A 15,408-nucleotide genomic window follows, 5' to 3' on the forward strand; every position below is an offset into this window, starting at 1 on the left:
ATGTATGTATTTTTATAACAACTATTGTTAAATTTTTAACATTTTTCCATTTTCATGATATGTAACTTTAATTAATATGAAAGATATATTTTATTAATTTGCTAACCATTAATTTTTGTTATTTAAACGTTATTGGAAGCGATTTTATCACATGTTAAGAAAAATATTTCATTTGGAATTGTAATAATGCTATAAATTATTAGTGTAAAAAAACTTATTTGTGAATTTGTACATATTGCAACAATACTTATAAATGGAATGTAATTATAGAAAACCAAATTTGACAGCACATTTACATCTTATAATTAAAATAATAGAAAGTAACGGATAGTTTGTGATTTATCTACTACAATAACGTAATTTCTTTCCTTATCTTAATCAAAAAACAGATATATATATAACATAAAACCGTTATATTTAAATGTTTATATATATTTGTCTAACATAGTTATTTTATATATATTTGATACATGAATCTGTCATCTTTTATATATATATATATATATATATAATGATCAATTTCAAATTGAAAATTATTAGATGTTTGAGTTATATCTGTAAAGTTACCAAAAGAAACACATGTTTAACAACACTTACAGAGGAATATTTTAAAAATTTATTTGTATTAATATAGTATATCGTTTATTTCTAAACTTGTCATTTGTGAAAATCATAATAAATAAAAAAAACACATTTCGTATATGAGTCATACGTTCTTATACATATAATGACTTTGAAATTGAAATTAAAAAGATTAAAAATATGTTTTTTATCAGGTGAGAAGTCGACATTTTCGTCACTCTTTTTTTTATATTTATATTGGCCGCGAGAATCTGGCAATTTAAAAATAATGGATACGTCTAGTGATTCGCGGCGCGGCTGGTAGGTGTCGCGGCGGACGCGGCGTCGCCATTGACGGCGGCGCAGACGTGCGCAGTGATCAAAGTCGTGCGAAGTGTCGGAGAGGGCGGTCGCATTACGCTCAGTGCTTTCTTTGTCGCGCGATTCGCGGAGACGAGTTATATACGTGTGTGTGCGCGCGCGGTCCGCGGCGGCCGGTCGATGTGAGGAAGCAAAACGCAACGACAACAGCGACGGCACAACGAGAAATGATGGCGCGCCGCCGTGTGATTTGACAAGTGAGGAAGGAAGCGCTCGATGGGAAAAGTGTCTTATTAAAATACTATCGTGGTGGTTCTCATACTAGTGGACTCGAAGGCATCCGCCGCGCGCAACCCTGCGTGTAATCCTGGTTAGTGCCTCTTCTTTTTCTCTCTTTCTCTCTCTTATTCTCTCCCTTTTATTTGTCTTTTCTTTTTCCCCATTGCCGCTATACTCGCTCGCGCGTACGGGGTGGCGTTCGAATGTACGTAATCGTTCGATAATCGTGCGGATTCGAGGCGCCGCGCGTCATCGAACCGCGGTAAACTTCTCGGCTAAAATGCCGAGAAAAGGAGTTCGAGAGATCGTCCGCGAAATGTACCACGTCGGAGATCATCAGATCGGACACCGTTGACGTCAGTATGCGTATATACACGTTTGTATGTACATATATTCGTGCGCGTATAAATAACAACGGAATCTGGTTTAATAATTGCGGATCAGCTCGCGGGATGTATACTATTGAGTTTTTTTGCGCGTTTACCAGTTTTTCCCGTTTCCTACCGGATGACCACTCGCAATCCGGTTCGATCCGATAATTCGAAGCATCCATAAATTACTGTCATTAAGGAATTATCCCGCGATATCAATTGCATAGTGAAATATCTACTACGAGTATCTTTTTGTTTTAATGACATTTTGTACAATTTCCAAATGTAATTAAAAAGATTCTCTTTTATATTCAGTTATATTGAATTTTCGTATGTTCCAAAATCAGTCTTTTAAAATTAGTCTTACTTTTAAATTATGAATTACAAAGAGGTATTTCTCGAGTTATATTTGTTGCCATTTCTTTATTCTACTCTTTATTTTTATTGTCTGTAATATTTTAAAATAATTGTTTTATTTTTAAATAGTTATTTATGTACACACAATACGAATAAAATAGATAAAATAGTTATTTATGTATGCTCAATGCAGTAAAATAGATAAAATTAGACCAGATTGAAACATACGAATCATTTGAATTTAAAACGTAGTAAGTGTGTGCGAGGCCAATAGAAGGTTATAAGGGATTAAATCAATGCGCAAAGGGAGGAAATGTTCTCTAAAATAATATTTTATGAAATAATAATGAGCATCAGTGGATGCTGAGAAATGCTGAGGTTGTCGAATATTCCGTCGTAAAGCCGGAACGTCGCGCGCGCGGCCGCTTTTATCGCTGCGGCTCCGAGAAGCGCGCAGTGCTCGAACGGACACGCTCGAATCGATTTTCCCCGTGGTTCTACCGTCGACCGTGCGCGGGCTTAGGCTCGCTCGTACATTTCCTCGGGTTCCCGCGGATCGCCAGCTGTGCGATCGTTGCTTATTTTGCTCCGGAATATTCGCAATTACACGCGACGACGGATGTCATCGTCGTCGGTATGACGTTGGCTCCTCGTTCGTCCCTCGGTCCTTGTCGAAGCACTCGCGATTCCGGACGAAGGTATCTCACGTTCCCGCCCAAAAGCTCGGAAAGGTCGGTCCTCGCTTTTATTGTTATTACGTTTAAAAATGATAACGAACGCGTTGACTAGCTGTTGAAAAAAGATCTTTTGGAAAATAAAAAAGTGCTGTGACATATAAAGCGTTCTAAAAAAAGCTGCGTTCTGTACCACACATAAATATCTGAAGCGTTGTCGAGACGTCTAAAAGACGTTACGTTTCTTTGAAATTGTCCTTTTGGGTTTTTGGTGTGTTTGATAATGTTAACGATAAGATTGCACTTTGGGCAAAATTCGCTGCCTCGATCGATTTTGTCTTAACGAATAGCGAACGCTAGGACGACGATCGCAATGTGCTTGGATTGTTTTGTCATGTACGGTTATACCACCCGTATCGTTCCATGGAGACTAAAAATAGCATTCTCCTCGAGAAACAACTAATTCGACTATGGTTGCCCGATGAAACGTATTCTTATATTTTATATCATTTATTCTTAAAGACATTTTCACTTTTTAACAATTATGCATTCAAATTAGAGTGGATCAAATAATAATATAATTTTACGTTTGCTTTAAATATGAATATCTAAATAAGCTTTTTAAGTTATATGGCATAAAAAGATATGTAGAGAAATAGATAGATAAATAGATAGATAGATAGATAGATAGATAGATAGATAGATAAATAGATAGATGGATGGATAGATGGATGGATAGATAGATAGATAAAGAAAGAGAGAGAGAGAAAAAGAGAGAAAGATATTGGTAGTAAGATTTCGAACAAGATTGCTCGTATATTGTTTCTATTAATAAGTCAAGATTGCTCTATTAGTAAGTTTAAGTTTCGTGCGTCCTGAGGAACGAAAGCTCGCGGGAATTGAGGGGCTGAAATAAATTACGTGTTATCGATAAGCATCTTCGCATTTTGATCCACGCTTGTCTCTGATCGATTCGATCGGTCACACAGATATCAGGATTCCGCACCGTGGATCGACGTTGAAAATTAACGAGCGGAAGTATCAACGGGGTGGGGGAAACAAGAACGGCGACGGCAGTGGTGACGGTGGCGGCGGCGGCAGCGGCGGCTGCGACGAGGGTGTGAGACGACGAGAGGGTGAATCGACAGAGCGGCCAAAGGATGACGGGCGAGAACGGAAAGCGCGGTACCGGCGCCGGCGATGTTACAACTGGAGCAAACATGAACGCAAACGTCACCGACAACGCCAATAATGTTAACGCCAATGTTAACGCCAACATAAACGTCAGCCAGCAAAACGGCGGACTGGAGAAGGCACCCGTCGTCGGCGGTACTAATGTGGAGACGTTACCACGCGCCGGAAAACAGGTGAGATTGTGATGAATTTTTCCTTGATCTAAGCACCGAGAATGATATAGATATTAGCGTGTGTTAGGAATCGATTGTGACAATATCAATTAATTAAACAAGTTTGCTTTTAATGATTTCACGTCTCTTTTCTTTACATTCTCTTAAAATGATGTAAGTGAAAGAATAAAGTTTTTTAATCAGCGTTAGCTCTAAATAAATGCAGCGTTTGTATAAACTCCACTACATTTTTTAATGTTTGAATATATATTCATTTCATCCTAACACACAGACAATAAGTATAATAGAAAAAAATATAAAATATATTATATAACATATAATTGTGAAAAGTTTTTCTTTTTACTGTCGATAAAAAATTTCTTTGAGATTTTGTGAAATAAACAAGAGAGTTACTTATATATATATAAGCTTATATCATTCTCAGTGTTTCAATATTATCTATAATATATCAGAAAACTTTCCGTTTTCATGTTGAATACTTATCTCTCTTAATTTCACTAATTTATACATTGTAAAAAATCTTTCGTAATGTGATGTCTTATCGTGATTTTGCGTGTTAAATGAAAGGTAAAAATAAAGTTTATAAAAATTTACATAAAAAAAACCAGGTCAAAAATAATATTCTATTATAATCGCGCGCAGAGAGTGTTATATTGTCAAGGTCATAAAAATACTCGTATATAAAATTATATATTTTAAAAATTTTGTTGTATCACGTAACATCGAAAGTTTTTAAAGTACTGCATGATGTGCGCATTGGTTCGTCACGAACATATGTATTTTTGGCCACGAGACAAGGGAAATGAGTAGTATTATCGCAAATAATAGGCTTCGTATGTATATGTGGCATCTAATAGCATATACGGGCTCGCATTTGACTGTTTTGCCGCATGTCAGTTCGCAATTTCGATTGCGTGAATAAAGTACGAAAAGAGGGTTTAGTACAATTGCACTCACGCATTTAATACTCTTCGCGAGTTAGTTTCACGAGTTAGTTAAAATGTTTGTTACTAACAACTTAAAAGAGAACAACATGATAGTAGTTGCTACATCTAACATTATTTAATGGATGATTATTCAGTTTATTTCGGGTATTATGAAAATATCTGACAATGAGTATCTTCCGAGAAGAATAATATCAATAAAATCGAATGCTCCATTAGTTTAATATTTTTGTGCTAATAGGAAAAATATCTCGACGACTTTGCATTGCACGATAATTTTAAACAATACGTTAAATTATTTTATTTTGCATCAGAGTTGATATCTACGGTAGCATCAATTAAGTTTATGATTATTCATGTGAATGAAATTTTATTTAAGTTCTCCTTTTTTGCCTATATATCACATTTTACTTTTACTTTTGGGTTTTTTGTAGAAGACATTTGGATATAATACAAACTATAAATTTAAACTATATACATACATTTGAATATTTTCTTTAATTTCATTTTACAAACATACGTGAGATAATATTCAAAATAACTGAACAACTCGAAATATGTTTTATTGAATATTTCATAACCGTAAACAGTATGGTATCACTATGGTATCATTCGCAACATCATTTGTTTATAAATCGCGCAATTTTTATGAGGTCCTATTTATGGTGCACCTGAGGAGGCGTCGAGAGTGCAAAAAAATGCCTTTGTCGCTAAATCGTTACGTCGAGCGTATTAGCATGTAAAACGACTATTAAGACGAGCTGACCGACCGATTGTTGTGACTCAAAGGTCACGGTTACTCTAGGACGTAGGCTACCGCGAAGGTAACGGCACAAGTGAATAGCGAACATACGTGTTCACGACTCCGAAGATCCTACACGCTTCTTTTCGGCAAAGAAGCAAAAAAAAAAATTCTAAATCGAGCGAGCGTGCATAATGTCACGGAACAAAAAGGCTGTTGGATAGAGATTTAAACTGCTTCATTAATTGCTGTTTCTTCCTGTTCGGGTGAATTGTTACATCGTTAAAACAATCAATCGTGCTTCATGTAGAAAATATCAGTAAAGTAAAATGCGAAACTATTAACTATCTCAATAGCTTCAAGGTAATAGATTTAGATACTTTATTTTACTTAAGCAAGGAAGATGAGAGCAAATTGGTACGATGGCAGAATTTGGACAAGATAAATATATTATCTAAGGATAGGAAACCGGTTATGATATAAATCGAGAGGAGAAGAATGTGAATCAACAAACGATTCAATTCTATTAATTTCTTTTATGCTATTTTGAATTCTAAAATTTACCTTGACTTATATGTATATAATTCTTTCATAATATATTAATTCTATCTTATCTTTTGTGCATTTTTAAATATATTTGCATTTTCGCGCTTTTTGCAACAAGTATATTCGTATCTATTAAATATACATTTTTATAATTGTATTTAAAGTTACGTGCACACAGCATGTCATATATATAGGTATATTTGCATCAAATTATATTATATTTTAAAAATTATATATATACAAATTATATATATTTTGTAGGTGGAATTAGCCGATAGAAAAAGTATCTGTACTGACTGTAAAAAAGTATATAAAGTATAAAAAAATTATGTGAATAATAAGGGTAAAATTTAACATACTATAATTTTATAATATTTTTTATAAAATACGATATTTTTTCAGGCATACAGATACATATATATATGTCGTTATGTTATGACCGAAATTAAGTCAAGGTTCTTATACTAATTAACGAATATTTTCGTGTGGAAACATCGTTTTTTTATTCTCTAAAAATGTGTCGTGACAAGAGCAGCACATGTTATATTCGCTGAGCGTATAATTCGGGGACGAGTTATTTCATTTCTCTTGATCTCGTGATGTCATATGCTATGAATGTTGCTGATGTTTCAGTTTCACAAACGTATCATCATTTCTCGTCTTGCCGAATCTCAAAGAAATCTATAAATCGAATGAATACGCGTAAAAATATAATCAAAATATAATATAGCTAAGAAACAATAATTTCTTTTTAACTCGTATATGACAATCTTTTTTTCAAAATATGCAAATTTAAAAATCACATTTAAATTAAAGTTTATATATATTTTTTATCATGACGATTAAAGCACGAAAATAAAATGACGTATAATATTCGAGATGATATAAGCAACATAACCGGTCGCTGCAGCATCGCTTAAATTCCTCGAAGTCTGCAACAGCAGTTTGTCGCACTATCTAGTAACATCGCTAAGACTTTATTAACTCGACTTACGATGCGTTCATCGTCCAGTTTTATATGCTAACATTTAATCGCTCATTGTATATACGTTCTGGACTCGCGGAGAATTACGTCATAATATTTCACCATGGACCTTCGCCAACGAACCTTGAACAATGTCTCGAGGCCACAGTTAACCAATCTTGGAGAGAAAGAAAAAAAAAGATTCGAGCGTTTCTCTGATATAAATAAAAAAATGTTTCCGTCGCATTACGTTCGTTGTCACATTAGATAGCGAATTGATTAATTGACCGGGACTCAATGGCCGGTACAACTAAAAGATTGACGGTTGCGTGTTCTCCTCATGTAAAGGTCGCCGTATTTTATCGCTAATATCTTTCACTCAGGCTATATATCAGACGTATCAGGAGATTTCTAAATATGCGCGATCCTAATTTTCAGAGTATCTAACTTACGCTACAAAAAAAAATGATAGAAGAGAAAGGTCCTTTCTGTTAATTAAAATTTAGGTAGCCAGAATAGATAATAAAACACGTTAATTTTCAAATTAAAAATTTACTCCGAAGATTCTTGTTGGAGGATTCATCACTGGAGAAGTCAAAATTAAAATTGCGAGATCATTCGTCATAAATGTCGGTCAAAGTGATTGCATTAGAAAATTACACTCCTGGATTTAAAGCCGCATACTCGTTCAGGATGTCCGCGTGCGCGATAAAGGACACGAAGGTGATGTTGCGGCGATCACGAATCTAGGTCACCCGCGACGCATTACAGGATTTAGACTACTACACGTTCAGCAATTCCTTTCGCGTCGCTCTCGCGATGCGCTTTTGAGGAAGGATTACGTCGCGTGTATAACGGAAGTTTACGAAGGCAAAGACGAAGGTAATTCTGGCAAGAGTGCGATGTGCACGAGTTGCATTTTTGATTGTTCACAATAATACGGTGCGTTCCATGACAGTTGCACGCACGTTTCTCACGATGATGCGTCATTCATCTTCAATCAAGTACTTCAACTATGAATGATGCCCTAAATACTCAAATATTAATTGGAAAAGATACCCAATATATGTGCGATTATATACCGTTAATTTAATAGAGTAAATGTCACTAAAATTGGATAAACGGTTTTATTCTTAGACAAGCTCTCCAAGAACGTAGAATGCAGCTTAAACAAGAATATTTAAATAAGAATAATCGTTTGCATTTCAGGAAAATATATGCAAAAATAAGTGTATCGAGATAGTTATAGAATATTTCACGTCCGATAAAAGCATTCAAACATTATTTGCATAACTCGCGCGGCGCGATAAATAATGCAGCAAATTAAAATAACTTAATCTCCTGTATATCGATTAGCGAATTAATCGTACCGTTTTTTGCACGATTGAAACTATATGCTGTATGCTGCACATCGAAAACACGTTATTTTCCATTCGTCGATTCCTCGCCGGATGAAACCGCGCGTTGCGAAACCGTCGACTACATATGTACATGTATATGTGCCGTCTCTTCCGCCTGCTGTAAAGGTAGACTGAAAATAAACGTTTTCGCGCCGGTACGCTGCCGCAATGGCGTTCAAGCTTGAATGCGAGGTGGCTTCACGCTTTACGCTAGATGGACGGTCCACAAACGCACGCGCGTATGCGTCACCGTGAAATTTTACTTCAACGCATCTCGATTCAAAATCGTTGCGAATCATTCGGTTTATAGCACCAGCTGGCACGCACGAGTCGATTTATTATAATGGGATAATAGCTAAGAAATCTTTGAGATAATAGCTGAATTATTTTCAGTGTGCCTTTTATAATTCACGTATAAAAATTTTGTTCTTATATAAAAATATATACTTTTACATGAAAAAATTTTAGAAAAATAGAGGATAATATACAAGTTTTTGGAATATTAATTTTAAAAAATTGGCGCTTTAATAATATGCATGATAATTGAAAAAGTATTAATATACAATATAAATATACAAAATAAGATACACAAATTTTGCCAATTATACAGAATCAATAAGCAAATATTTTTAAACAAATGGATATTATTATGCTTGTTTATTTGCCATGTTTTTTATGGACTTGCGATTCAAAAGAAATATCTATCTATAAAATGTCAGCTTTAAAAAGCAGTTTAAATTAATTGCTGTTATATCTTGCAGTAAGTATCTACTTCGAATTGACAATTTCTACTTCCGTAGAAATTTGGCATTCTGCCCTTGACAAGTATTTGAGCATTAAATGCAATGTCGGAAACTGCCGTGATTGAACCCACTTTAATAATATGTCGTAAAATGACACTGTCGTTAAAAGCAGCGAAGGTGGACAAAGTACTCGTCACTAACAACGGGTGATACAACTCTCACTAATATATGAACTTGATTTAATTATTAAATTGTGTCAGCTTCGAAGAAGTAGCTGGGCTCTTAACCCTTTAAGCGCTAAATTTGACTCATGTCATATAAATCTTTTCGAAGATAGCCGGAATGAATATTTAGCGAGCTTGCTCCAGAAAGTGCTGTAAATAATCTTAATAAATTTAAGTTAGTCTATTTTAAAAGAACATATGTGACATGTATATATAGCGTTCAACGCTCATTATATGAATTAAAAAAGTATTGTGTGATTGACGATGTATACAGAGATCGATAAATCTTCCATTAGCACAATAAAAAATACAAATTTTAGAATCTATGAAACTTTAAGTTTATAAAAAATCAAAAAAGTAAAATAATGCATAAAACTTAATAATGGATATACAACTTGTTACATCTTTTTAACAGCTTACAAAATAAAGACTCCTAGTATTTATGAAAATCAAAAATAGATAGGATATAATTTGATTTTATTCTTATATTGTTAATGTAAGATTTATATTTGGCAGAAAAGTGTTCTTATTTAATACATGTATGTTCACTTTATATCGATGCATTCGAAAGCGTTACTTTGCTTATAAATGTCTAGTTCGGTTCTCAACGAATTAAAGATCTTCAATTAACAGACTTCAAAGTATTGCCTAACGAGGCACTCGACAAAGTGCGATAACTCGAATGCGCATTTCGGGCGATTCACTTCTTTAAACACACATTCGATAAGTAGCGAGCTGTGTAAACTCGACAGGGATTACAGCCCTTCGCGCGTCGTCGATACTTTCTCCCTCTTTGCTTTTCTCCCTTTCATGCTGTGGACCAGAATGTCTCACCATGCTTTCGTAATCGGAAAGGGTTCGCCCTAGTCCTTTAACTTATTGTAAGAGGGGGAGAGATATAGCGGTTAACTTGGTATGCGAACGATACACGATTCTGAAGAAAGAATCTTTAGCCCTTCTTTCTTTTCCTATTACCTACTCATAGGAAACTCGAGAATAAAAGATAATTTAACGCAACTCTTACCACTCTTGAGAATTAGAATGTTGATTCTTTCGTCGTCCGCAATTATATGTCATGTGAATGTTGATAATACGTGGAATAATTGTAGTGAAGATGTGCTAAAAATTTCAAATTTATCTATAATGAATCAATTATTTTCAAGAATTTATTCTCACATGTTTATTTTATTTTATTTTATTTTACTAATAAAAGTTTTTAATTTTCAAATTTTTTTGTTAACAAATTTTAATATTATTAATCATCATATGCGTTACAAAATAGCATCAGTTACATGTACATATAGTTCCGATTAGACGTTCGTTCTCGATTACTAGAGCACGTATCAGCTTTGGTTCGAACAAAAGAATTATCCGGATAAAAGAAGCATCTAGCACGTATAGAATAGTCTACGTAGCGTTTTTGTTGTTGCCCTAATTCTCGCATGACATTTTATAACACACGCTTTTATACTGGTTTCCTATATAATCGATACCGACCTACTTTGAAAATTATTATGATGCATGATGGAAAATGTCCTTGAAATCGTAATATTTGATTTATTTATTGAAAAAAAATTCCATTGATATTATTAAGATATGCCAAACTTTTAATAAATACTTGTATATAAAATAGATTATATTCATATATGATAATATGCAATATGCAATAATGTTTGTTATCATCACTTTTGATACAATAGGAATGCCAAAATATGTATCGAATCATAGGCGAAAGTACGACTATTCATAACTTGGTGCAACAACCTATCGATTATCGAGTAAACTCAAGGAGTTAAGTCAATCTACTGCATTTATAACCGGCTAAGATTATCACGATATTGTAGATTAATTACTTTCTATAATAATGTAAATAAACAGGCCGTTGAAAGAAAAAGAGAGAGAGAGTGTGAGAGAAATCTATATTTTCCCATAAAGTTTTAATTTATTTTCTTCACGTTTTAAATCTTCTTTCAGTGACCAACATGCTATTTTAGTTTCACTGTATTCTGCTAATGCATTTTACATCGAGGTTGCATCAATACTCTAAATACTTTAGAATGCATTTAGAAGTATTCCCAAAAATAGCAAAAAAGATAATTTTTTCGTTTTAATTATATCTCTAAAAAAGATAGATAAAATTTTTCAATATATTTAAATTCCTTGGAGCACTTACGTTATATATTTTTTGGAAAAATATTTTTTCTCATAAATTTGTTAGATTAATTATTTTTAAAAATATTAATATAATATTCATTTTTATATTAATTTAGTATTTTTTACATTTTTTACATTTATTGTTTTCTTATGCAAATAAAATACAAAATCAAAATAATTGATAAAAAGTATAAGTAAATATATAAGTAAAAAATTACGATATTTAAAAATATAGAATTATATGAATTATATGAAAAAATGTTTCTCTAAAATAAGAAATGCTAAATGCATTTTAATTTTTCTTAACATATTGAGTACAAAAAGTTAAACGTGTACATGTGAGAATATCAAGGAAATATGACGCAATTGAAACATTAAGTGATAGCACGTGTTGCGCGTTGATAAACAATTAATTAATCGAGATCAAATATAATGACAATTAAAGCGAAATACTTCTCTCTTTGTAGGCAACATATTACGTTGATATCTCATTTTTTATATTGAATTCATTAATGTCAACTGCGATGTCAGTAAAACTGTTATCTAGAAAAAATTTGTAATTGCAAAAATGTGCCGATAGATAAAATGCAAGTATAATCATATAATATCTAATTTTAAATATCTAACTTTTTTAACTGCCATATATGCACCCACATATGAATAAACTGTCTTTATATAGCATTTTCATATATATTTCTCTTCACATTTATAGATAAGACGAATTAAACGAAAAATAAAATTTTTAATAAATCTTAATATTGGCCAAATATTTCTGCGGAATTGCAAATATGACTTGCACGATATTGTTATGAGAGACGGTCAATATCAATATTAATCTATACTGGCAGGTTTTTTTTCATGCATATTTAATACAAATTTCATTCCACGCATCGTCCGTCGTGATCGCATCATGATTATTTTTGTTATATACGTACGCGCACGTGGTAAGATTACGTCACCGCTAGAGAAATTGAAAGATCAAGGAATGAAAAATGCTCGCATACGAAATATCACGAAATCCGCTTCAAAAATGAATTGATTTTTTGCGATAGATGTTTACGCAATCCGATCATTGTTAGCGGGTAGTAAGAAAAACCGACGATTTTTATTACAGTGCCGAGTCAGCTGTTAATGTAATCAGTTTTATATCGTAGGGCAGTATCGAATCATCTCGATAATGAAAACAGGGAATAATAATGCAAAAAAATTATTAAATACATTTGTCTGACTTTTCTTGCTCGAGTCAAAATTATTGCTATTTCTTACAATGATTATTGCAATGGATTAAAGAGATTTAACAATCAAACTGAATTCGATGTACAAAATTTGATAATGTCCCACATGTTATTACCGTTATTATTGCGATGATTAATTTTTTTTTTATTTAAATAATAGATTCCGTGTGTAATTTTATATATTTATTAAAAATTACTAAAATTTTAAAAATTTTGAAAATACTTAGAGAATGTTATCTATAGTTAGTAATACTTAGAGAATGTTATCTATAGTTAGTAATACTTAGAGAATGTTATCTATAGAAACTATTTTTTAAGCAAAAATGTGTAATTGAAATAATTAAAAATTGTTTTTTTTATATACTATTGTCATGATATACTTTTCTTCTGCGGTTTGTAATCAATCCTCTTGCTTTCACTCTATAAGCAAAAGTGCGTTTTTCAAAAAGAAGAAAATATCGGATACATATCGATTTGCAAACGGTGTCAATAGCAATATCTATGGCAGAAATGGAGAGATAAAGGGAAATTGATAATATGCATGCGGAAAAAGGCAAAATAAGAGGAGCGAACAGAGACCGCTGAGGAACGAATAGGGGGCGGTTTGCTGCAATAGCGTTGCCGCGTTCATATCGACCCGTGCTTCCGAGAGACTCCATCTTGCCTGTCCCACATATATATATCTATATACATCTCTACATATATCTATTACTTACTATCTACTGTAATACCGTGCCCTGCCCTGCGATCACTTTTAGATACTTTCTTTTGCTTACTGTTTTCTCTGTCTTTCTCTCTCTTGACATTAGGAAATGCTTAATTATTTTAATTCCTTCTATAATCTCCAATTTTTATTTATCTCCAATAATATTTTCCCCTCGTGTATATATAAAGACATGTGGTTAAATCAATGTAGACCACTCCTACATAAATTGCCTCTGGCTGTAATTTATCATACATAATAAAAATGCAAAGGATTCGTGTTATATATTGCACGAAAAAATATTATTGAAGAGTATTATATTACTAGATTATTATTGCATTAGAAATTGTTTGAGTACGTTTTTTGATACTATTTAAATTTATTTTTTCATTCTTTTATCTCGGTAGTTAATAGATTATTCTATTTATTATGATTTAATACATATGTGTAATACTTATCAATGGAAAAAGTAAAAACAAAGAAATTAAAAATTTATCTGTAGTTTTTTATATCTATTATGCTTTGTATCTTACGATGTATACATATAGCAGTATCAAAACCGTTAATACTAAAAAAAATTCGCAAGAAAAAATTTTTCACGCTAAAGCACTGTGTAAAAAAAAGGATATATTGTGGATTCTATTCCTTCTGGATAAAAGTATCTATGACAGAGTTCTGAAATTCAGTTCATTGCTGCTATGCATACGCCGTTAACATCAACGACCTCGACCCTTTCAATCGTGCTCTCCATTTGCCCCCTATTCAGTTAGAGAAGTCAGGGGCCCTCTCGCTCTCATTTCCTCCACCGACACTGCGTACATTTAATTAAGCCTCAATGAAAAGGACGTAGCGATAAAGAGATTACGTTACTGGATAACATTGGGTGACATATATACGTGTATCAAGAACGGCAGAATATGTGAATGAAAGAGGTTCTGCCACTTGAAGTAATACAAATCCAATAATACAATCTTCATCTTTCGTGGCGCGCGTATTTAGTTAACTCCGATGACTTCTTACAAAATCACGTTTTGTAATAACTCTTAATGAAAGAAGTAATTGGGAAGAAGAGAACCGAGAGCTTTTTGATTTTTCTCGTTGCTATTATATCAATCTAATTAAAAAAATCTACTTATATTTTTTGTATTTATATGTAAAAATTTTTTGAAAACTATAATTTTTGTTTAGCATCTAAAACTTTCGCGTTGAAAAAAATATTAATGGCAGACACAATGGGAGACTGTATATTTTATTCCTCTTTCTTTCTCTCCTAACTATAGATTCTTGTCATTATACGCTACATATATAGAGATAAACATGGGCGGTGCGAAAAATTGTAATTACCGTTAATTAACAGTAGCATTATATTATAAAATCACTTTATACGTTTTCATCTCCGAAGTTATTTCCGCTACGCTTAATTTACCGTAACGAATGCGTTAGAATATAACGCTTACGTCGTGTAAGATACAATTAGAGATTGCCTTAGAACTTGATATAACAGTGTAACAGATTCAGGGTTCAATTGTTTGACACTTGCATATATGGCAATACATACATCGTTGCATACATCGTTTGTTAACAACTCGAAGAGCTGTTAATAACGACACAGATATAAATTTCATTCTTGTCTCAGCAATTAAGCGCGACATCAAGTTTCTAAGAATAGTTAGAAAAAAATAGGCTAATGTGTTACATTAACATTTAAGAAATTATTATTATATTTTAATGAAATAGATTTGTGCATTTATAGAATTTGAGAAATGTGATATATTGAAATTTCATTAATATTACAAGTATATGTTTATTAAATAATAGATTGA

At 32.7% G+C, this 15,408-nt stretch overlaps 1 protein-coding gene across 1 annotated transcript in view; it reads left to right on the forward strand.

Moving 5' to 3' along the window:
• Positions 1-936: 936 nt before the first annotated feature.
• Positions 937-15,408, forward strand: part of LOC145964177 (uncharacterized) — a 79,400-nt gene continuing 64,928 nt past the window's right edge. The window contains 2 exon segments of the mRNA XM_083086642.1: positions 937-1,252; positions 3,553-3,930. Coding sequence (XP_082942768.1) covers positions 3,724-3,930 — 207 coding nt within the window. The 5' untranslated portion in view covers positions 937-1,252; positions 3,553-3,723.

This window comes from Camponotus vicinus, unplaced genomic scaffold, assembly GCF_025532165.1.
Source record: "Camponotus vicinus isolate PSW18456_S1 unplaced genomic scaffold, iyCamVici1.0 SCAF_13, whole genome shotgun sequence".
In the NCBI taxonomy this organism is placed as follows: domain Eukaryota; kingdom Metazoa; phylum Arthropoda; class Insecta; order Hymenoptera; family Formicidae; genus Camponotus; species Camponotus vicinus.